Raw genomic sequence first — 22,774 nt, forward strand, 5'->3', positions numbered from 1 at the left:
CTGAAACTGTGGTTATGTCTTCCAATTCCCCTGGTTGTGCAAAGCCAGACCTGGTGTTCTGGTGTTGGTGATTGCTGGCTCCACCCAACTGGGTTTCAGGATCTCCTGCAGCTGAGATGGGGCTTGTTGTAATGCCTCCCAACCTCCACTTTAGCCTCAACACAGCCACAGCCACAGCCACACCCTTCCTCTAGGTCTCCCAAGCCTCCAGCTGGTTCCACTGTTTCAGGATTTTCCCCTGGGGCAATGTTTTCTATATTTTTAAAGATAAAAAAAGGGGGGAGGTCTTTTGTGCACCTTAGGCTCACTCTGCCATCTTGACTCCCAGGAGTTCAGGTAGGTGATTTTTAAACATGTAGACTGTGGATCTACTCAGTTCCTCCAGGAGTAGCTGCTGCGGTTGTCACAGACCCTGTACTTGTCTATTACCCAGCTCCAACAAACCCCTGTCCTGCAATAGAGATCTGGGAATCACCCCTGGGGTGGGTGAATCAGTTTTCCTGGGCTCACTCCAGCTCTGCTATGGTCAGGTGTGTTTTCTCTTCTCTTTCCTATGGCTCCTTTGTTTTGCATGTGTGATGTGCTGAAAAATCATATACTTCAATTTCTTTTATTTTCTTTTTGCTTTTTCTGGGGGAAGGCAGGACTATTGGGGTTAAGTGACTTGCCCAGTGTCACACAGCTAATACGTGTTAAATATCTGGCTGGATTTGAACTCAGGTCCTCCTGACTCCAGCTCTAGTGTTCTATTCACTGCACCACTGACCTGCCCTTATACTTCAATTTCTGGAGTTATTTTCTCCTCTAATCTCCATTGATAACCTATAGATGATCTCTAGATTTCTGGAAGCAAGAACACATTTCCAAGGCTACTGAAAGAGATTTTCTTTTCAGCCTCATTTAATTTCATTCAGTGATTTCAAAGATGCCTCACACTTAGTCTAACATTTTGATTATTTGAGAAATAGTCTCATCTGATTAAAGTATCAAATCTAAAATTGACTGGACTGTTTTCCCCCTCACATTTGCACTTACATTATGATCATATTTTAAGATTTCATATTTTCCCATGTTTCTTTCACATCCAGATCACCTTTGGGCCATTTGATCCCATCTTGAGTGACAAGGCACATTTTCCTTCTCTTTACCAAGTGGCTCCCAAGGACTCATTCCTACATAAAGGTTTGGTCAGACTGATGATTCATTTTAAATGGACATGGGTAGGTGTGGTGACAGTAGATGACCTGAGAGGTGAGGAATTCCTTCAGGAACTGACATTGGAGATGGCAAATAATGGTGTCTGTGTGTCCTTCACAGAGAAGATCCCTGTCAGTGAGAGAAGACACAAAGAATCACACATGGCATTCATACCCAGGATCATAGCATCCACAACCAGAGTGATTTTCATTCATGGTGACACAGATTCATTAATGATCTTGAGATATTCACAATTTCCTTTTCTCCCGAATTATAAGGTGTGGGTCACTACTTCCTACTGGGACATTACTATGAGACCTCAATACATTGATGGTTATAATTTTCATGGAGCACTTACATTTTCACACCTAACAAGGGAAGTTCCTAATTTTAAAGATTTTCTCAGGTCAGTGAACCCTACTAAATACTCAGAGGACATTGCACTGAAAGAATTCTGGCACTCAACATTTGGATGTACAGAGGAACCTGAAAAACTGAATCAAGGACAATGTGCACTAAATGCCTCCTTGGAGACTTTGCCTTTGCTTTACTTTGACATGACCATGTCTGACTTGAGTTACACCATCTACAATGGTGTCTATGCCGTGGCTTGGACCCTCCATGAAATGTTCCTGATGAAATCAGAAAAGGGGGAAAGCTGGGTTCCTCATCCATGGCAGGTAATATTCTTTTAAAAGTGTGTATTTTTCATTGCCAGGAAATGGAAGCCTGACCAAGAATAGCATAGGTTGGGCTCCTTCTACAGTATATTTGAGTTGGGAATCATTCAGTCAACAAACATTCATCAAGTCCCTAATATGTCCCAAATGCTGTGTTAAGGGCTTGGGATGCAAAGAAAGGTAAAAGAGTCTTTGATCTCAAGGAGATTTGTTCAATTGTGGATATAACATGCAAACAACTGTGCACTAATAAGATTTATAAATCATAAATTTGAAATTATTAAGGGAAGGGAGACATTGGAATTCAGAGTGATTGCAGTGGCCCTCCTATAGATATAAGGAGTCCACAATATGCAGAAAGCATAGGTGAGTAGCAAGAACATTCTAGGCATAAAGGATAGCAAGAATACCTAAAGCTAAGAGATGGAGTGTGTTTCTTTCTTTTTTTTTTTTTTGAGGAATGCAAGGAAGGCAGTGTCACTGAATCCTAGAATACATATTTTTTAAAAGTAGGGTGCAGGTTTGGAAGACTTGAGAGTAAAAACCAGAGGATTGTATACTTGATGCTGGAGTTTATTTAATAGGAAATTATTTGGCAGGGGTTATTGTAATTTCAGATTTGAAATTTAGGAAAATTATTTTGACAGATGGGTAGTGAAAGATTTATAGTGAGAAAGAACCATAGTAGGGAGAAACTTATGGAAGGCAGACCAAAAATCACCCTATTACAAGAATCCAGGATGAAAGTGATGGCAGAATGAAACAGAGTGGTAACAACGTGTGAAGAGAGAAGATGGCAAATATAAGAAATGTTATGAAGTTGAATCAACAATATTTGGTATCAGATTAGACATAGGGTGAGAGGGATGAATGTGAGTGAGGCATTAAAGATGACATTTACTTTGGGAGCCTGGGTGATTGTGAAAAGTGGTGCTCTCAACAGTACTATGGAAGTTAAAAAGAATGAAGGGTTTGGGAAAGGGAAGAAGACTCTTGGAAGTCAGAAGAAGACACTCTCAAAGTCTCTCTGAAGAACTTTGCATTTGTTTTTGAAACACTGGAGACATCTGCCCAACATGATGTGCTAGCATCAAATATGGCATTGTTCTCTTTGAGAAAAGCAGAAATGCAGTAGTTGAAAAGAAATACAGGATGTGCAAATTGAGATATATCTATGCTATAAATGTCTGTATGCATTATTTGTGCCTGATCTGTGGTAGAACTTCTTAAACTTGTGATGGCCTAATCAGTCACAACCAGACAGAGTTATCATGTTGGTCCTTTTTAAGCACAAAAGACAACACTCTTACTCGAATTTTACTTAACATTTTTTCATCAATATTCACCATGGAATAGGTCCATAATTTTCTTTCTCTATTTTTGCTCTCTCTGACTTAGGTATCAAAACCATATTTGCATAACAAAAGCATTTTTGTAGGACTCCCAAACAATTTATTTTTATAGGAATTAATTGTTCCTTAAAACTTTTTGGCATAATTCACTTGAAAATCCAAAGAAATTAAAGTTGTTTTTGCTTATATATAAAATGTTTTAGATCACTATTCACTAGAGAAAATAGGTACACTAATAAACTATTGGTGGAGTTGCAAACTGGAGAAAAATTTGAAACTATGCTCAAAAAAACAATATATAAGGCTTTGCATACTCTTGTAATCAACAATACCACTATTAGGTCTGTATCCCAATTAGATCAAAGAAAAAGGAAAAAGATTATATGTACATGCACTTTTTCTTTGGTGGTAAAAATTGGTAATTGAGGGGATGCTTATCAATTGGAGAATAGTTGAAAAAGTTGTCACTATGATTACAATGGAGTCATATTGTGCTAGAAGAAATGATGTGGGGGTACATTTAGAAAAAAATAGATCAAGGAAAAACCTATGAACTGATGTACAGTAAAGTGAGAAGAAATGGGAGATCATTGTGCACAGTAACAGCACTGTCGTAATGATGATCAACTTTGAATGACTTAGCTACTCTAATCATGTCAATGATCCAAGAGAATCCAGTGGATCCATTATGAAAAAAATAAAGAGATAAGTGAAGAAATCTTAGTGGAAATAGAAGCATAATTTCATTACTAATTGTCTCTCTTTTGTGATATTGCTTCTATGGAAATATGTTTTGCATGATTTTATATATACATACATACATACATACATATACACACACACACACACACACACACACACACACACACACACACACACACATATATATATATATAATTGTTACCATTTTGTTTGCCTTCCCAGTGGGTAGGAGGAAGAATGGGAAGGAGGGAGAGAATTTGGAACTCGAAAGTTTTTAAAAAGCATGTTAAATATGAATTAATATTTTAAAAAATTACTTGAGAGGTTTTTTCCATAAAACTAGTCCCTAATTTTTATTATTAGTTCAATTTCTAAAATTTCAATTTTAATAATCTCTCCTTTATTTTTGTGATTACTAATATGCTGTTAAATTTTGGATTTAGAATTTGTCCTCTTTCTAGTTCTTTTTTTTCAGTTGGATGCCCATTTCAATGAAATGCTTCCTTTTTTGATGAAAAATCTTTTATAGATGAAAGCCTTTCAAGAGGCAAAATTTTCACTAAGTAATATTTTGACTGCATTCCACAAATTTTTGCTCATTGTCATATTATTCTCATTTTCTTTAAATTTCTTTCTTCTTTGTATGAATTCACATTCTTTAAGATTTAATTATTTTATTGTTTAGAACATTATGAGACACTTTGATTTTCTTGGTTTATCCCACTCAATTTGATTTGAGTTATTTCTTAAAAGTTGTTTAGAGTAATTGAATTGAGAGAGCTCAGCAGAAATATCAAGTTCCCTCTATCATCTTGGCTGTTTTTCCTTTTCCTTTTAATTTTTCAATATTTAATTTTTCTTTTTTTAAAAATCGTAATATGGGGGGTGTAGTCAAGATGGAGGAGTAGAAACAGGACGTCCAGGGTTCCAGCTTCCATCTCCTCCCATTCATATAAAAGGTGACTCTGAACAAACTTTGTAGTGACAGAACTGACAAAATAACACAGAGAAGCTAACCTTCCACTGAGTACAGTGCAGCAGGCCAGAAGGAAACTGCCAGCACAGAACTCTGGGAACTGACCCAAGCCCTGTGCAAGCTCGAGATCTTAGCTTCAGAGTGGCCACAGACAGCTGTAGGCTGGAGGAACTTCAGATCACCAGCATCTGTGGCAGTTTCCAGAATTATCAACCCATAAATACTGAGGAAAAAGTGAGAGGTCAGTGCAGTGTGGTATTTGGGATCCAGTAGTTTGGCAGTGTGCTCTGGCATTTATCCCCTAGAGGGAGAAACCGCTGAGGTACTATGGTCATGCATCCACAGCCACATGGAAGCTTCAGCTCCTGGCCAGAAGATTGTAGGGGGACCAAGAAACCAGTCTTAGGGGTAATCACTCTTGCTTTAACCTGCTTGGATCTGGATTGCAGTCTAGGGTGGAGGTCCTGGGGTGTTCGATCAGCTTACTAGAGCATGCGGAGGTTTCAGAGAGGGCACCCAACTAATACCTTTGGCAGGTGAGAAGACCTCAGGGATTGGGACAAAGCTCCCCTGGCTGGTAGCAGAGTCCTACTGTGAAAAAAAGCCCCAAAGTCAAGTAATTGAGTGGCAACATGTGCAAACAAGAGAAACAAAGTAAGCAGAGCGACTCAACTTTATACTCCCATTTCGGGGACAAAAGGATCAAAGAATGGACAGGAGGGAGACAGTGAAGTGAGAACTCCTGCACCAAATGCTTCCAAGAAAAATACAAGATGGTTACAGGCCATAGAGTATCTTAAGAAGGATTTTGAAAATCAAATAAAAGAGGTTGAGGAAAAATTGGGAAGAGAAGAGAGAACGATGCAAGAAAATTATGAAATGAGAGTTAACAACCTGATTGAAGAAAATAATACCTTAAAAATATACTAACTCAAGTGACAAAAGAGGCTCAAAAAGGCATTGAGGAGAAAAATGCCTTAAAAAACCAAATGTGCCAGATGGAAAAAGAATCTCAAAAGGTCACTGAAGAAAATCATTCCTTCAGAATTAGATTGGAGCAAATGGAAGCTAGTGGCTTTATCAGAAATCAAGATAATCTTAAACAGATCCAAAAAATGAAAAAAAATTAGAAGGCAATGCAAAATATCTCTTTGGGAAAACCACTGACCTAGAAAATAGATCCAGGAGAGATAATTTTAAAAAGTATTGGACTTCCTGAAAGCGATGATCAATAAAAGAGCCTAGAAATCATTCTTCAAGAAATTCTCAAGTAATATTGACCTGATGTCTTAGAATAATAGGGCAAAATAGAGCTTGAAAGAGTCCACCAAACACCTCCTGAAAAAGATCTCCAAAAGTAAATTCCTAGAAATACTATAGTCAGGTTCCAGAATTCCCAGGTCGAGGAGAAAATATTACAAGCAGCCAGGAAGAAACAATTTCAATATTGGGGAAACACAATCAGGACAACACAAGATCTGACAGCTTCTACACTGACGGATCGAAGGGCTTGGAAAATGATATTCCAAAGGTGAAAGGAGCCGGGATTAAAACAAAGAATCACCTACCCAGCAAAACTGAGTATCATGTTTCAGGGGGAAATATGGTCATTCATTGGAATAGAGGGCTTTCAAGCATTCTTGATGAAAGAAACTGGAGTTGAATACAAAAATTGACATTCAGATACAAGAAGAAAGAAAAGCATGAGAAGGTAAACAGGGAAAAGAAATCGTAACATTCCTACATGGAAAAACTACAATTGTAACTAATGAAACTTTTCTCAGGATGATAATAGTTGAAGGGAATATATATATATATATATATATATATATATATATATATATATAGGGCATATGGGCTTATTAATACATATGTGAATATTTGTATATATGTGTACAGCTATGTATAGATAGAGGGCACAGGACCAATTTAATAGGAAGGGATAATTCATAATATATGAAATTATGAGGTGATAGAGGTATTTAATGAGAGGAGATGGGGAGAGACAGAATGGGGTAAACTATCTCATTTAGAAGAAACAAGGAAAAATGGTTACAATGGAGGGGAAGAACTGGAAGGCAAAAGGGAATGGGTGAAACTTAATGCTCATTGAATTTGGCTCGGGGAGGGAATACATACACACTAAATAGGGTATCTCACCCTACAAGAGAGTAAGGGGGAAGGGGATGAGATGGGAGATGATGGAAGGGAAGACAGGCTGGGGGGTGGAGGGAATTTGGAAGCACCCACTTTTGAAAAGTGACAGGATCAAAGTAGAGAATAGAACAAGTGGGATGTGGGATAGGCAGGAAGAAATATAATAAGTCTTTTTTTTTCATTTTTCAAATGCTTTATTAACTTCTGATTCACAGTAATTTCCATTGCATTAATTTCAATTATTAATTCCAATACATTAATTTCCACCAGACTTTGAGTTACAAATTTTCTCCCAGGTTTTTCCCTACCCACGACCCCAAAATAGAAATCCCACAGGATATCCCCTCCTCCAATCTGTTCTCTCCCATATCTTCTCCCATACCCTCTTCGAATTTTCCAGTAAGGAAATTTATGCCCCACTGCCTGTATATCTTATTTCCCAATTACATGTAAATAATTTTAAACATTTGATTTTAAAACTTTGAATTCCAGATTCATTCCTTTCCTCCCTTTTCACCCACCCTTACTGGGAAGATAAGCAGTTCTGTATAGGTTGTACATGTGTAGCTAATGCAAAACATTAACGTAGATGATATATTTTAAAAGACTGACTATATTTCCCTCTCTCCTATCCCACCACCCACTTGTTCTATTCTCTACTTTGATCCCGTCCCTTTTCAAAGGTGAGTGCTTCTAACTTCCTTCCCCCCAGCCTGCCATCCCTTCTATCACACCCCCTCTCATCCCCTACACCCCATTCTCCTGTAGGGTAAGATAACCTATTTAGTGTGTATGTCATTCCTTCCCCGAGCCAAATTAAATGAGAATAAGGTTGACCCATTTCCTTTTGCATTCCTATTCTTCCCCTCCTTTGTAACCATTGTCCCTTTGCCTCTTCTATATGGGATAGTGTACCCCATTCTGTCTCTCTCCATCTCCTCTCATTATATTCCTCTCTCACCTTTTAATTTCACCTTTTAAGCATCATCCCTTCTTATTAACTTGGTCCTGTGCCCTCTATCTATGTATGCCTTTAAACATATATACACACATTCACATAAGTAGTCATACGCCCATATACCCTCCTACATATATATATATATTCCCTTCAACTATTTTTATACTGAGAAAAGTTTAAGCAGTTACAATTATCATTTTTCCATGTAGGAATGTTAATATTTCAACTTTGATAAGTGGCTTATGATTTCTTTTCCCTCTTTACCTTCTCAAGATTCTCTTGCTTCTTGTATCTGAACGTCAAATTTTCTATTCAACTCTGGTTTTTTCAGCAAGAATGCTTGAAAGTCTTTTATTCCACTGAATGACCATATTTTCCCCTGAAACATGATTCTCAGTTTTGCTGGATTGGTGATTCTTGGCTTTAATCCCAGCTCCTCTGCCCTGCGGAATATTATATTCCAGGACCTTCAATCCCTCAGTGTAGAAGCTGCCAGATCCTGTGTTATCCTGATTTTGCTTTCACAATATCCAAATTTTTTTCTTCCTGGCTGATTCTAATATTCTCTCCTTGGTCTAGGAATTCCAGAAACTGAGTATAATATTCCTAGGAGTTTTCTTTTTGGGATCTTTTTCAGGAGGTGATCGGTGGATTCTTTCAACTTGTATTTTGCCTTCTGGTTCTAAAATATCAGGGAAATTTTCCTTGAGATTTTGTTGGAGGATGATTTCTACGTTCTTTCTTTGATCATGGTTTCAGTTAGTTCAATAATTTTTAAATTATCTTTCCTGCATCTACTTTCCAGGTCAGTGGTTTTTCCCATGAGATATTTCACGTTGCCTTCTATTCTTTCTTTTATTTGGATCTCTTTAAGAGTATCTTGATTTCTCATAAAGCCACTAGCTTCCCTTTGCTCCATTCTAAATCTGAGGGAATGTTTCCACTCATTGAGCTTTCGAGCTTCTTTTTCCATCTGGCAAATTCGTTTTTTTAAGGTATTCCTCTCCTCATTGCCTTTTTGAGCCTCTTTTGTCAATTGAGTCAGTCTGTTTTTTAAGGTGTAATTTTCCACACTCAGGCTGTTGACTCTCATTTCATAATTTTCTTCTGTCATTCTCATTTCTCTTCCTAATTTTTCCTCCACTTCTCTTATCTGCTTCTTAAGGTCTTCTATGGCTTCAAAGCGGAGACCCAACTAAAACCTCCAGCAGCTGAGAAAACCCCAGCGTTTGGGACAAAAGCTCCCCTGTCTGGTGGCAGAATCCTATGGCAAAAAACCCAGGGGTCAAGTGACTGAGGGGCAACACGACCAGGCAAAGAAAACAAAACAAACAGAAAAATTTAACATTAGACTCCTTTTCTGGAGGCAAAAAGGAGAAAAGCATGAAACAGGAGGAAGACAGTTAAATCAGAACTCCTGCACCAAAAGCTTCAAAGGAAAATATGAGCTGGTTACAGGCCATAGAGGACCGTATAGTAAGTCTTTACAATGTATCCACTATGGAAATGTTTTGTATAACTTCACATGTACAACCTATCCTTAATTGCTTATCTTTCCATTATGGGTGGGTGACAAGGGAGGAAGGGAATGAATCTGGAATTCAAACTTTTAAAATCAAATGTTTGAAATATATATACTATTATTAATATTATTTTACATGTAACTGGGAAATAAGATATACAAACACTGGGGCATAGAGCTCCACCATGCCCTACTGGAAAAGTCAAAGGGAGCATGGGAGAATATATGTGAAACAGCAGATTGGAGGATGGGATATCCAGTGGGATCTCTATTTTGAGGTGGTGGGGAGGGGAAAATGGGGAGAAAATCTGTAAATCAAAATCTTGTGGAAATGAATATTATAAACTAGATGTTAATAAAGCATTTGATAAAAAATAAAAATAAAAGAGCTAAAAATAAATAAAAGTCGCATGATGGTTTTTCGTTCCGGATAACTTTAGGGTTGGGGTAGAGATAAAGTTTAGCACTCTGACCCCCCACCTCTTGGACTAGGATTTTCGCCTTCTCCCTGTTGGGTTGGTGATCCAGGGGTCTCTCTCCAGTCCCCCCAAACCACCACCATGCATAAACTCTACACTGGCAATTTGAACGAGAGCTTCACCCCAGCAGAACTGGACAAAATGTTTGCCGAGAGTAAGATCTCCTATAGCAGTCAGTATTTGGTCAAATCCAGCTACACCTTCATAGACTGACTGCCCTGATGAACACTGGGCAATGAAAGCCATCATTTTTTTGTGGGAAAGTGGAACTGCAGGGGAAAACACTAGAAATTGATCACTCTCTCCCCCCAAAATAAAGGAGCCTGGAAAATTCAGATCTGAAATATCCCACCCCAGCTTCTATGGGAGGTGTTGGACAGCCTACTGGCTTGGTATGGCACAGTAGACATCTGCGAGCAAGTTCATGCCAAGAACGAGACTGTGGTGGTCAATGTTACCTATTCCAATCCGGAACAGACCAGGCAAACCATCAAGAAGCTGAGTGGCCTCCAGCTGCAGAACCACTCACTGAAATTCTCCTACATCCTTGATGAGCACATGGCTCAGGGTCCTTAGAATTGTCACTAGGTTTCTTTAATTCCCAGGGTCAACCCCAACAGTTCTCACCTGTGGTGGCAGGTGCTCCCTCTAAGCAGCAGATAACGGATATTCTGCCCAGGTTCCTGGTGCTCACTCAGTATGTGGGTGCCATCATTGGAAAGGAATCAGCCACCATTCATAATATTACTAAGCAGACCCAGTCTAAAATTTATGTTCACCAAAAGGAGAATGCTGGAGCAACTTAGAAGGCCATCAGCATTCACTCTACCCTGGAAGGGTGCTCTTCTGCTTGCAAGATGATTCTGGAAATCATGCAGAAATTAGCAAAAGATCCCAAGAGAGCTGATGAGGTCCCTCTGAAGATCCTGGCCCACAATAATTTTGTGGGATGTCTAATTGGCAAAGAAGCATGAAACCTGAAAAAAAGTGGAAGAGGATACAGAGACCAAAATCACCATTTCTGCATTGCAAGACTTGACCCTTTACAACCCTGAGAGGACCATTACAGTTAAGGGTTCTTTTGAGAACTGCTGTAAAGCTGAGCAGAAGATTACAAAGAAAGTTTGAGAGGACTATGTAAATGATGTAGCCGCCATGAGCCTGCAATCTCATTTGATCCCTATCCTCAACTTGGCTGCTCTGGGCCTCTTCCCAGACTCATCTGGTTCCAGTTCCCCCACCTCCAAGCAGTTTCTCAAGGGCAGCCCCCTATAGCTCCTTCTTGCAGGCCCCAAAGCAGGAAATGGTGCAGGTTTTGGTCCCTGCCCAGGCAGTGGGTGCCATCATTGGCAAGAAGGGTTGGCACATCAAGCAGCTGTGAAGGTTTGCCAGTGCCTCCATCAAAATTGCTCCACCAGAAACCCCAGATTCCAAAGTTCAGATTGTCATCGTCACTGGACACCCCCCCCCCAGGCTCAATTTAAGGCTAAGGGAAGAATCTATGGAAAACTCAAGGAGTTTTGAAGGAACTTCTTTGGTCCAAAGGAAGAGATAAAACTGGAGACCCACATCTGGGTGCCTGCATCAGCAGCTGGCAGAGTCATCGACAAAGGCAGCAAACCTGTCAATGAGCTACAGAATGTGACAGCAGCCAAATCTCTCGGTGGTACCTAGAGATCAGACTCCTGATGAGAATGAGCCAGTCATTGTCAAGATCATTGGACACTTCTATGCTAGCCACGTGGCACAGCGTAAGATCGGAGACATCCTTGATCAAGTGAAACAGCAGCACCAGAAGGGGCAAAACAACCAGACTCAGGCATGGAGGAAATAATCTTCCTCCAACCCTATTGGCCCAGGACAGAAAAATAGAAGTCAAAAGAGAGTGGCAAGCTTAAGAATGAATGGGAATCAGGGATGCTCACTCAAGATATCGAATCAGATTTTCCCACACTTCCAAACAATTTTTTTTCCTCTTTGCCTTTTTTTGGAGGACAATTGGGGTTAAGTAATTTGCCCAAGGTTACAGGGCTAGGTTGTGTGTGTGTTTGTGTTTGTGTGTGTGTGTGTGTGTGTTAAGTGACTGAGGCTAGATCCAAACCCAGGTACTCCTCACTCCAGGGCCGGCACTTTCCTCACTGTGCCACCTAGCTGCCCTAAAACAAATGTTTCAATAAGGAAGATCAGTTATTCTAAAACACCAAACCAATTGGTTCAGCCCTGTGGTCTGTTCTCCCACTGGGCATTCCTCATTCAAATTATAGCTCAGTGTAAATTGCTTTTAAATGTGGATTATATTCAAGGTCTTGTTCTCTTAAAAGTCTGTTTTAACAATTGGATGTGAGAACCTTGAAAGGCGGCTGATAGTTCCTGCTTGGCAAAGCTCAAGCTCCATTGAGGACCTGAGCAATCCCCACCATGGTGCTCCCCATCCCTGGCCCTCATGGCTGGGATGATATGATATCAAGTCTCTCTTATGGTATCAGGAGGGCAGACAAATCCATGGGGAACACTGACTGGTCTTGGGAAAGCTGATGGAGAATGAGATGAGTAGTCCCTATTTTTTCCTCTCTGAGGATGGGACTTTGACCTCTAATTACCCTGAGCTCCATATAAATGTTAAGTCCATTAACTAGAAAGTTTTCCTCAACAATTAGCCCCTCAGGAAGGTATGCTGCTCTTCCTACTCTCTCCTGATGGATTATTTGTGTATCTGTAAGCTTATGTCCTCCCTAGCTGCTGTTGGCTTAAACAAAAGGTGCTTGAAAAATTAAAAATCTAACATCCTTGGGATCCCATGGGTTAAAAAAAGACAAACTCACTTTCTCAGGTTTAACTGATGTGGGTTTGAAAACACTGAGAAGGCCAAAGGAAATCAGGAGCTGACACTTTCACTTAGACCCATCATTATCTGGTGGAGGGAATTACCAGCATGGGTACCATTTAATTAGCTGATTGTTGCTAGACACCAAGCCAGGTGATGAACTTTATGACACCCTGGAAAATGCTGTCATGTGTGTTGGGAAGACAGGAAGGTCTGTGTGTGTGTGGGAAGGCCACATGCATGAAGTTACCTTCCTTTCCATCTTGCAACAAAACCCAAGATATGGGCGGAGTTAGGTGATATTGTGAGTGATAGTAAAACTACCTCAAGTTATGGAGTTACCTCAGCAATTGTCCCCAACCACTTTCTTTTCTTTTTTATTTGTTCCCTTTCCCCCCCTTTTTTGGCTTGCTGATATTTTATATGCGAAAAATTAACAAGCAAAAGAAAAAAATCGCATGATGGCAATTCCTGCTTTTTTTTTGCATTCACCTGATGAAAAGTAAATTTTTCCTTCCTTCCAAGTGTTATTTTGTATTTGCCTTTGTTTTATAATGTACTTCTTATGACTAAACAATTTGAGGATTTTGATTTATTATCCAACATGACAGTCTGTTGTTTTAATGTACTGCTTAATACATTCACATTTAAATTTAGTATTTAGATTTATATTTTCCTTCATCTAATTTTTTTCTAGTGAATATTTTTCTTTTTTTTTCCTACTGTAAGACAGTATAATTTTCTTTCAGTTTTGTTGTTTTTCTTTGAGTTGCTTCAAGTCATGTTTGGCTCTTCATAACCCAATTATTTTTCTTGGCAGAGACACTGGAGTGGCTTGACATTTTCTTCTTTTTTTTTCTTTATTTTATTTTTTTTCTTTCTTACTTTATTTTTTAATTAATTTGTTGGTTTCCTTTTAGTTTACAGGATTCAATTCCACAATTCCTTCAGTTTAACATTTTGTCCCCCTCCCACTCCTCACCCCCCCATGGTGGCATATAGTAAAGTATAGAATCTGTAAATACTTTCACATCATACATCAGTCAGGTTATAAGGATGGATTGTACAAGCTGGAATGAAAAATGGTAAAGAGGACATAAAACCAAAGAAGAGAAGGAAAAAGATTGGATATTTTGCTTCCACCTGGATATAAACTTAGTTCTTTCTCTGGATACCCATAGTTCTCCATCATGAGTCTTTTGGGATTGACATATCACTGCATTGCTGAGAAGAGTCCAGTCTATCAAAGTTGGTCATCACACATACATTGTGTCTGTAATTGTGTACAAATTTCTCCTGGTTTTACTCTTCTCACTCAGCATCAGCTTGTATAAGCCTCTCCAGGTAAAAATGAAGACCGTCTGCTCCTCGCTTTTTATAGTGCAAAATTATTCCATAACATGCATATACCACAACATGTTCAGCCATTACCCAATTGATGGGCACCCCCTTAATTTCCAGTTTTTTGCCACCACAAAAAGAGCTGCTATAAACATTTTTGTACATCTCTCTCCCATTTCTATTACCTCTTTGGGATACAACTCTAGGAGTGTTATTGCTGGATCAAAGGGTATGAAAGTATTTATAGCTCTTTGGACATAATTCCAGATTGCTCTCCAGAAAGGCTGGATCAGTTCACAACTCCACTAGCAATGCATTAGTGTTCCAATCTGCCCACATCCTCTCCAACATTTGTCATTTTCCTGTTTTGTCATCTTAGCCAATCTGACTGGTGAGATGTGCTACCTCAGAGTTGTTTTGATTTGCATTTCTCTAATCAATAGTGAATTAGAGCATTTCTTGATGTGCCTATAGATATCTTTAATATCTTTCTCTGAAAACTGCCTGTTCATATCTTTAGACCATTTATCAATTAGGGAATGACTTGTATTCTTATAAATTCGACTCAATTCTCTGTATATTTTAGAAATGAGAGTCCTTTGTCAGAGACATAGGTTGCAAAGATTCTTTCCCAATTTCCCACCTCCCTCTTAATCTTGGTTACATTGGCTTTGTTTGCACAGAAGCTTTTCAATTTCATGTAGTCAAAATTATCCATTTTACATTTTATAATGTTCTTTAATTCTTGTTTAGTCATAAAGTCTTTCCCTCTCTACAAGTCTGATAGGTAAACTATTCCTTGTTTTAGGAGACTGCTTACAGTATCAACCTTTATCCTAGATCATGTACCCATTTAGACTTGATTTTGGTAAATTTCGTTAGATAATGATCTATGGCCCATTTCTGCCATACTACATTCCAGTTTTCCCAGCAGTTTTTGTCAAATACTGAATTCTTATCCCAAAAACCAGGGTCTAGGGGTTATCAAACAATAGATTACTATAGTCATTGACTTCTAAATCTCGTGTGACTAATCTATTCCATTGATCCACTCCTCTATTCCTCAGCCAGTACCAAGTAGTTTTGATGACTGCTGCTTTATAATACAGATTTCAATCTGGCATAGCTATTCCACCTTCCCTAACATTTCTTTGCATTAATTCTCTTGATAGTCTGGACCGTTTATTATTCCAAATGAATTTTGTTACTATTTTTTCTAGCTTTGTAAAGTAGTTTTTTTGGTAAATTAATTGATATGGCAATAAATATATAATTTAATTTAGGTAAAATTGTCATTTTTATTGTATTAGCTCGACGCAGCCACTAGCAATTGATATTTTTCCAATTAGTTAGATCTGACTTTATTTGTGTGAAAAGTGTTTTGTACTTATGGTCATATAGGTCCTGGGGTTGTTTTGGCAGGTAGATTCCCAAATATTTTATAATGTCTACAGTAACTTTAAATGGGATTTCTCTTTCTATCTCTTGCTGTTGAATTTCATTGGAAATATATAGGAATGCCAAGGATTTATGTGGGTTTATTTTATAACCTGCAACTTTGCCAAATTTATTTATAGTGTCAAGTAATTTTTTACTTGATTCTCTAGGATTCCCTAAGTATATCATCATATCATCTGCAAAGAGTGATAGCTTGGTGTCTTCTTTGCCTAATTTGATTCTTTTATTTCTTTTTCTTTTCTAATTGCTATTGCTAACATTTCTAGTACCTGAATGAATAAGAGGGGTGATAGTGGACACCCTTGTTTCACCAGTGATCTTATGGGAAATGCTTCTAGCTTCTCCCCATTACATATAATACTTGCTGATGGCTTTAAATAGATGCTACCTATTATTTTAAGGAAGGCTCCATTTATTCCTATACTTTCTAATGTTTTTAATAGGAATGGATGTTGTATTTTGTCAAAAGCCTTTTCTGCATCTATTGGGATGATCATGTGGTTTCTGCTAGTTTTATTGTTGATATGATCAATTATACTGATGGTTTTCCTAATATTAAACCATCCTTACATTCCTGGAATAAATCCTACCTGATCAAAGTGTATTATTCTTGAGACAAGTTGCTGTAGTCTTTTTGCTAGTATTTTATTTAGAATTTTTGCATCTATATTCATGAGGTGGATTGGTCTATAATTTTCTTTCTCTGTTTTATCTCTTCCTGATTTAGGCAACAGTAAAACATTTGTGTCATAAAAAGAATTTGCTAGGACTCCTTCTTCACTAATTTTCCCAAATAGCTTGTAGAGAATTGGAATCACTTGTTATTTCAATGTTTGATACAATTCACTAGTGAATCTGTCTGGCCCTGAAGATTTTTTCCTAGGGAGTTGACTGATGGCTTGTTCAATTTCTTTTTCTAAGATGGGATTATTTAGGTAATTTACTTCCTCTTCAGTTAATCTGGGCAACTTGTATGTTTGTAAATATTCATCCATTTCCCTAAATTTTCAAATATATGTGCACACAATTGGGAAAAATAATTCCTAATTATTGTTTTGATTTCCTCTTCATTGGAGGTAGATTCACCCTTTCCAATTTTGATACTCATAATTTGGTTTTTTTTTCTTTTTTTTATCATATTGACTAAGGGTCTATCAATTTTGTTTGGTTTTGTTTATTAATTCAATAGTTTTCTTAATTTCAATTTTATTAATCTCTCCTTTGGTTTTCAATATTTCTAATTTAGTATTTAATTTGGGATTTTGAGTTTGTTCTTTTTCTAGGTTTTTTAAGTGCATGCCCAATTCGTTGAGCTCCCTTTTCTCTAATTTAATCATGTATGCACTCAGTCATATAAAACTTCCCCTAAGAACTGCCTTTGATGTACCCCACAAATTTTGGTATGTTGTCTCATTATTATCTTTCTTTTGAATGAAATTACTGATTCTTTTTTTTAATTTCTTGTTTGACCCACTCATTCTTTAAGATTAAATTGTTTAATTTCCAATTAGTTTTTACTCTGTCTTTCCCTGGCCCTTTATTGCATATAATTTTATTGCATCATGATCTGAGAAGGATGCATTTAATATTTCTGCCTTACTGCATAGAATTGTGAGGTTTTTATGCCCTAGGACATGGTCAATTTTTTAGTATGTGCCATGAACCGCTGAGAGGAAAGTATATTCCTTTTTATCCCCATTCAGTTTTCTCCAGAGATCTATCATACCTATATTCTCTAAAATTCTGTTCACCTCCTTTACTTCTTTCTTGTTTATTTTGAGGTTGGATTTATCAAGTTCAGAGAGGGGGAGATTAAGTTCTCCCACTAGTATAGTTTTGCTATCTATTTCTTCCTTTAATTCCTTGATCTTCTCCTCTAGGAATTTGGATGCTACACCACTTGGTGCATATATGTTAAATAATGATATTGCTTCATTCTTGATGGTGCCTTTTAAGAGGATATAGTTTCCTTCCTTATCTCTTTTAATTAGGTCAATTTTTGCTTTTGCTTTATCTGAGATAAAGATTGCTACCTCTGCTTTTTTTTTTTACTTTACCTGAGGCATGATATATTTTACTATAAACTTTTACCTTTACCTTGTGTGTTTCAGATGTGTTTTTTTGTAAACAGCATATTGTAGGATTATGATTTCTAATCCATTCTGCTCTCCATGTCCATTTTATGGGAGAGTTCATTCCATGCACATTTACAGTTATGATTGTTATCTGTTTCTTTCCCTCTATCCTATTCCCACCCCTGTTAATGTTTATAATTTCCCTTCCTTCTTCCTTCCCCCCTTAATAGTTTCCCTTTTGACCACCGCCTCCCTCAGTGTTCCCTTATCAGCCCCCCTCCCTTTTCCTCCCCTTTCCCTTTTCTTCATCGCTCCCTACAAACCACTCCCATCCACCTTTCATAACTCTTTCCCACTCCTACTGCCTGTAGGATATTTTTATACTTAATGAAGTATGTTATTTCTTCTTTGTACCAAGAGTGACAGGAACAAATCTTGTGTGAAGCTTCTCTCCCTCCGCTATTTCCCTCTAAAATTATATTTTTTGCATTTCTTTTCCATAGATTCCTTTGCTTAACTGGTTTTTATTCCCTCCTTGTACCAGAACCAATGAGGGAAAAACTCATATGCTTCCCAACTCCCTCCCTTTTTTTCCTCTGCTATACAGTTTTTATGCCTCTATGTGTGGCATAATTTATCCTTTTCCACTCCATTCCCTTTCTTCCATTGCAGTCCCTTTGTATCCCTTAATAAGATTTTTTTTAATCGTCATTTTCTGTATTTTATACTCATGCCCTCTACTTGTCTATTACCAGCTTGCTCTTATCAAATAGCAGGGTGTGTGTGTGATCTCCCTGTTTACCTTTCTTAGTCACTGTTGCATCTCATAATCGGACGTTGAATTTTCCATTGAGTTCTGGGTTTTTTATCAAGAAGGTCTGGAACTCTGTTATATCATTGAATGACCACGTCTTTGCCTGGAAGAATATGCTCAGTCTTGCTGGGTACATGATCCTTGGTTGTAACCTGAGCTCTTTTGCCCTCTGGAAAATTGTATTCCACTCCCTCTGATCTTTCAGTGTAGAGGCTGCCAAATCCTGTGCAATCCTCCCTGTGGACCCTCGATATTTGAATTGTTTCTTTCTGGCTGCTTGAAGTATTTTCTCTTTTATCTGGTAGTTCTGGAGTTTGCCCACAACATTTCGAGGACTTTTCAGTTTGGGATCTCTTTCAGCAGGTATCAGGTGGATTCTCTTGATTTCTATTTTACCCTCAGGTTCTAGTATCTCAGGGCAGTTTTCTTTAACGAGCTCTTGGAGAATGTTGTCCAGCCTCATTTTTTCATCATAGTTTTCTGGTAGGCCTATGATTCTCAGATTATCTCTCCCGGATCTGTTTTCCAGGCAGTTATTTTTTCTTTGAGGTATTTTACCTCTTTTTCTAATTTTTCATTCTTGTTGTTTTGCTTGACTAATTCTTGGTTCCTCATATAATCATTTTTTTTTCCATTTGGTTAATTCTAGTTTTTAGTAAATCATTTTCCTTGGTTAATTTTTGGAGCTCCTTTTCCATATCATACACTTTTCTTTTTAGGGAGATGTTTTCCTCATTATATTGTTTTTCTAAATCTGCTATTTTGGTTTTGAGGGAATTATTCATTTTTTCTTCTATCTCTCTCATTTTGTTTTCAAAGTTCCTTTTGATCTCATCTAGGAGAGCCTTCTGTGCTTGGAACCCATTCCCTGTTGAAGTTTCAGCTTTGGGTTTGGAGTCCACATTGTCTCTCTCTAAGGATGGTTCCTCCCTCTGAGGATAGTAGGACTCCAGTGTCTTTGTCTTTGTAGTCTGCTTTCTACTTATTTTGAGGCAGGGCCTTAGCCACACCCTTCCTCTAGGATTCCAAGCCTTTACTGTAGAGTGTTTTGCCCTGGGGCAAGAGTTACTATGTTTTCAGGGTCAGAGGGGGGGTTTGGAGCAAGTGAGGTTCACTCTGTCATCCTGGACTAGGGAGGTCCTGAAAGCGGCTTTTTTTTTTTTAATTTCTGGGCTGTGAAGTGGTAGCCCCAGGATTGTTTGCTGTCCAGGACAGGGGCCCCTGTATTTTCTTCTTACCTTGCTCTTTCCAGTCCCAGCCCTTTAGTGATAGGCCTGGTAGTGGCCCTTGTGGTTAGTGGGAAGACTTGCCCTCAGAGTTGATAAGGACCCTTCTGGGCCTGCCTCTGTGGGCCGCGCCCTCTGGGCCTGCCTCAGTGTCTGCCAGTGGAGCTCCATTTCCTTCTTCTGTTCATTATATAGATAAGGAAAATGAGGGAAACAGGGTTAAGTGACTTGCCCAGGGACTCACAGCTAGTAAGTGTCGAAGACCAGATTTGAACTCCAAGTCCAATGCCCTATCCACTGCGTCATTTAGCTACTGTTCATTCAGTTACTTTTTTTTAAATCTTTATTAAGATAATGGTTTCCTGTGGTATTCTTCCTTCCAACTCTGGTGTACCCTTGTCATGTGACTCCTCTCCCCTTTAGGGTTTTCTGTGTTATTTTTTTTTCTCTCATGCTCCTGTGTGGTTGTATTATTTCTTCCCCCTCTTTTTCTTTTCATTTAGTAAAATTGATTTCCACTCCCACGTCTCCTCCCCTTCAGCTAGCCCTCTTCATTTAAGGAAAATCATTTTTTAGAGAAGAAAAAATAATAGAAGGAATCAGAGTAGAGAGCAGGTAAAAAACAACCTTTTTGCAGATGGTATGGTTGGACAATCCAAAGACTCAACTGAATAGTTAGTTAAAACATTAATTTTAGCAAATTAGGATGTGAAGTGGATTCACATAAATCATCAGCATCCCTATATATTACAAAAACAACCCTGCAAGTAGAGATAGTAAAAAAGATACTCCACTTAAAACAGTTGTATACAGTACAAAATTCTTGGGATTATGCCTGCCTAAACAAACTCAGGACCATGTAAACAAAATTAGAAAAAATATTTTCTATAGAAATAAAATCAGATTTAAATAATTAGTGAAATAATAATTGCTCTTGGGTTGGCAGCAGCATAAAAATGACAATTTTAGGAGGCTGTTCCAAGATGGAGGCTGGGGTGGCTGTGTGGGGGTGGGAGTCAGAGGAGTCTGAGGATGTGCCTGATGTCGAGCCCCTGGAGCCTAGACACAACAACATCATCGAGCAGCACATCTTCAAGTGGATTTTTGTCGGGGGTGAGGGCCTCGTGGGTAAGACCACTTGCAATTGCAGCCTAGCAGTACAGCTGTCCAAGGGGAGAGAAAATGTCTTCATCATCTCCATGCACGCATAACATCTCCCATGCCTCTGACCTGAAGTTCTCCCAAGTCCCTACCAAAGTTATAGCCTATGACAACCTCTGGCTAGGGAGAATGACCCCATCCTGGGTGTGGCAGAGCTTGCTGATGAGTTCTGTGAAGAAGATAACAGGCTGAGCATGGGAAAGAAGATGATGCAGGAGGCCATGAGTGCCTTCCTCAGCACTGATGAGGCCATGAGCTATGCTGAGGTCATGAGGCTGGTGAAAGGGATGCATTTCTCAGTTGTCATGTTTGATATGGCCCCCATTGGGCACATGCTTAATTACTCAATTTTCCCCACCATTGTTGAGTGGGGCCTGGGTTGCCTCATGCAGATCAAGGACCATAACAGCCCCTTCATCTCACAGATGTACAACAAGCTGGGCCTGGTGACATGAATGCTGACCAGTTGGCCTCCAAACTTGAGGAAACCCTGTCTGTCATCTTGTAAGTCAGGGAGCAGTTCAAGGATCTGGAACAGACAACCTTTATTCGTGTCTGCATTGATGAGTTTCTCTCCCTGTATGAGACTAAAAGGTGCATCCAAGAGCTGGTCAAGTGCATGATAGACACCCACAACATAATGATCAACTAACTGGTGTTCCCCCAGTCTAAAAGCCCTGTAAGATGTGTGAGCCCCCCTCCTTGGTCCAGTCTCCCCCTGCTGTGCATTTCCCTGGAACTCCCCTCTGCCCCTAGGCCACTTTGCACAGATGTTCCTGATGCCCCACAAGGGATTTGGTGGAGGAAAGGAGGGTAGAGACAGGAAAAGGAAGGCATTTATTCATTTCTCCCAGGGGGCAGCCAACTGAGCTTTGTAGGGTCAGGTGGAGGGTGAGGGAAAGAAATACAAATTTAGTGAGACTGTACTCATCTTGCCCCTGTGTTCCAGGCTGCTATCTGTCCCCTCATGTCCCTGCTGCCTGGCACCTTATCACTGACTCTATTCCCTCCCTGCCCCACCTCAAGTCCAATAACTTCTCACCCCCATCCCTAGTGCATATGATTTCTCATTTGAAAAAATGATAATTTTACCTAAACTAATTAATGTATTTAATGCTGTCTCCGTTAAATTAGCCAAAACAAAATATTGAAGTAGAAAAATCACAACGAATATCATTTGGAAGAACAAAAAGTCAAGAATATCAAAGAAAATAAGGGAAGAATTGTAAAGGAAGGAGGGTTAGCACTATTATATCTTAAACTATATTGTAAGAAAGTTGTTATCAAAATTATACCAGATAGCCAAGTAGCTAAGAAATAGAAAGGTAGATCAATGGAACAGGGTAAACATATAATATATATAAATATAAACATAAAAAATACAATATACAGCAGCAAATGAATGTAATAGTATTGTATTTGGTAACTGTAAAAACTTAAGATTTTGTGATAAGAATACAGTAGTTGGTACAAATAGTTGAAAAAACTGGAAAGCAGTATGGCAAAAACTAGGCATATACCAATATCTTGAACCATTTACCAAGACAAGGTCAGACTGGGTACATGACTTAGAAACAAAGAGAGAGTACAAGAAAATTAGAACATGGAGCATATTGCTTATCAAAATTATGGGGAGGTGGACAATTTGTGAATAAACAAGAGAGAGAGCAAAGTTAGATGGAAAATGGATAATTTTATTACATTGAATTAAATATTTTTTAAAAATAAAATGAGTGTAGCCAAGACTAGAAGGAAAGCACAAAATCTATTTTTAGTTTATCAGATAAAGGTTTCATATCAAATATACTTATAGAACTTTGTCAAATATCTATGAATAGAAATTATTTTATGA

At 38.5% G+C, this 22,774-nt stretch overlaps 1 protein-coding gene and 2 pseudogenes across 1 annotated transcript in view; all 3 read left to right on the plus strand.

Moving 5' to 3' along the window:
* The window catches only part of LOC138173295 (vomeronasal type-2 receptor 26-like), a 59,402-nt gene that overhangs the window by 20,890 nt on the left and 15,738 nt on the right, over positions 1–22,774 (plus strand). Inside the window, exon 3 of the mRNA XM_069103271.1 lies at positions 1,089–1,877. Coding sequence (XP_068959372.1) covers positions 1,089–1,877 — 789 coding nt within the window. The remainder of the gene's footprint in view (positions 1–1,088; positions 1,878–22,774) is intronic.
* On the plus strand, positions 10,105–11,857 carry LOC138173296 (insulin-like growth factor 2 mRNA-binding protein 1 pseudogene; annotated as a pseudogene).
* Positions 20,745–21,678, plus strand: LOC138173292 (ATPase GET3-like; annotated as a pseudogene).

The sequence above is a fragment of the Petaurus breviceps genome, unplaced genomic scaffold (assembly GCF_028583685.1).
Source record: "Petaurus breviceps papuanus isolate PSGF00001 unplaced genomic scaffold, PetGlider_PUasm1.0 569, whole genome shotgun sequence".
In the NCBI taxonomy this organism is placed as follows: Eukaryota; Metazoa; Chordata; class Mammalia; order Diprotodontia; family Petauridae; genus Petaurus; species Petaurus breviceps.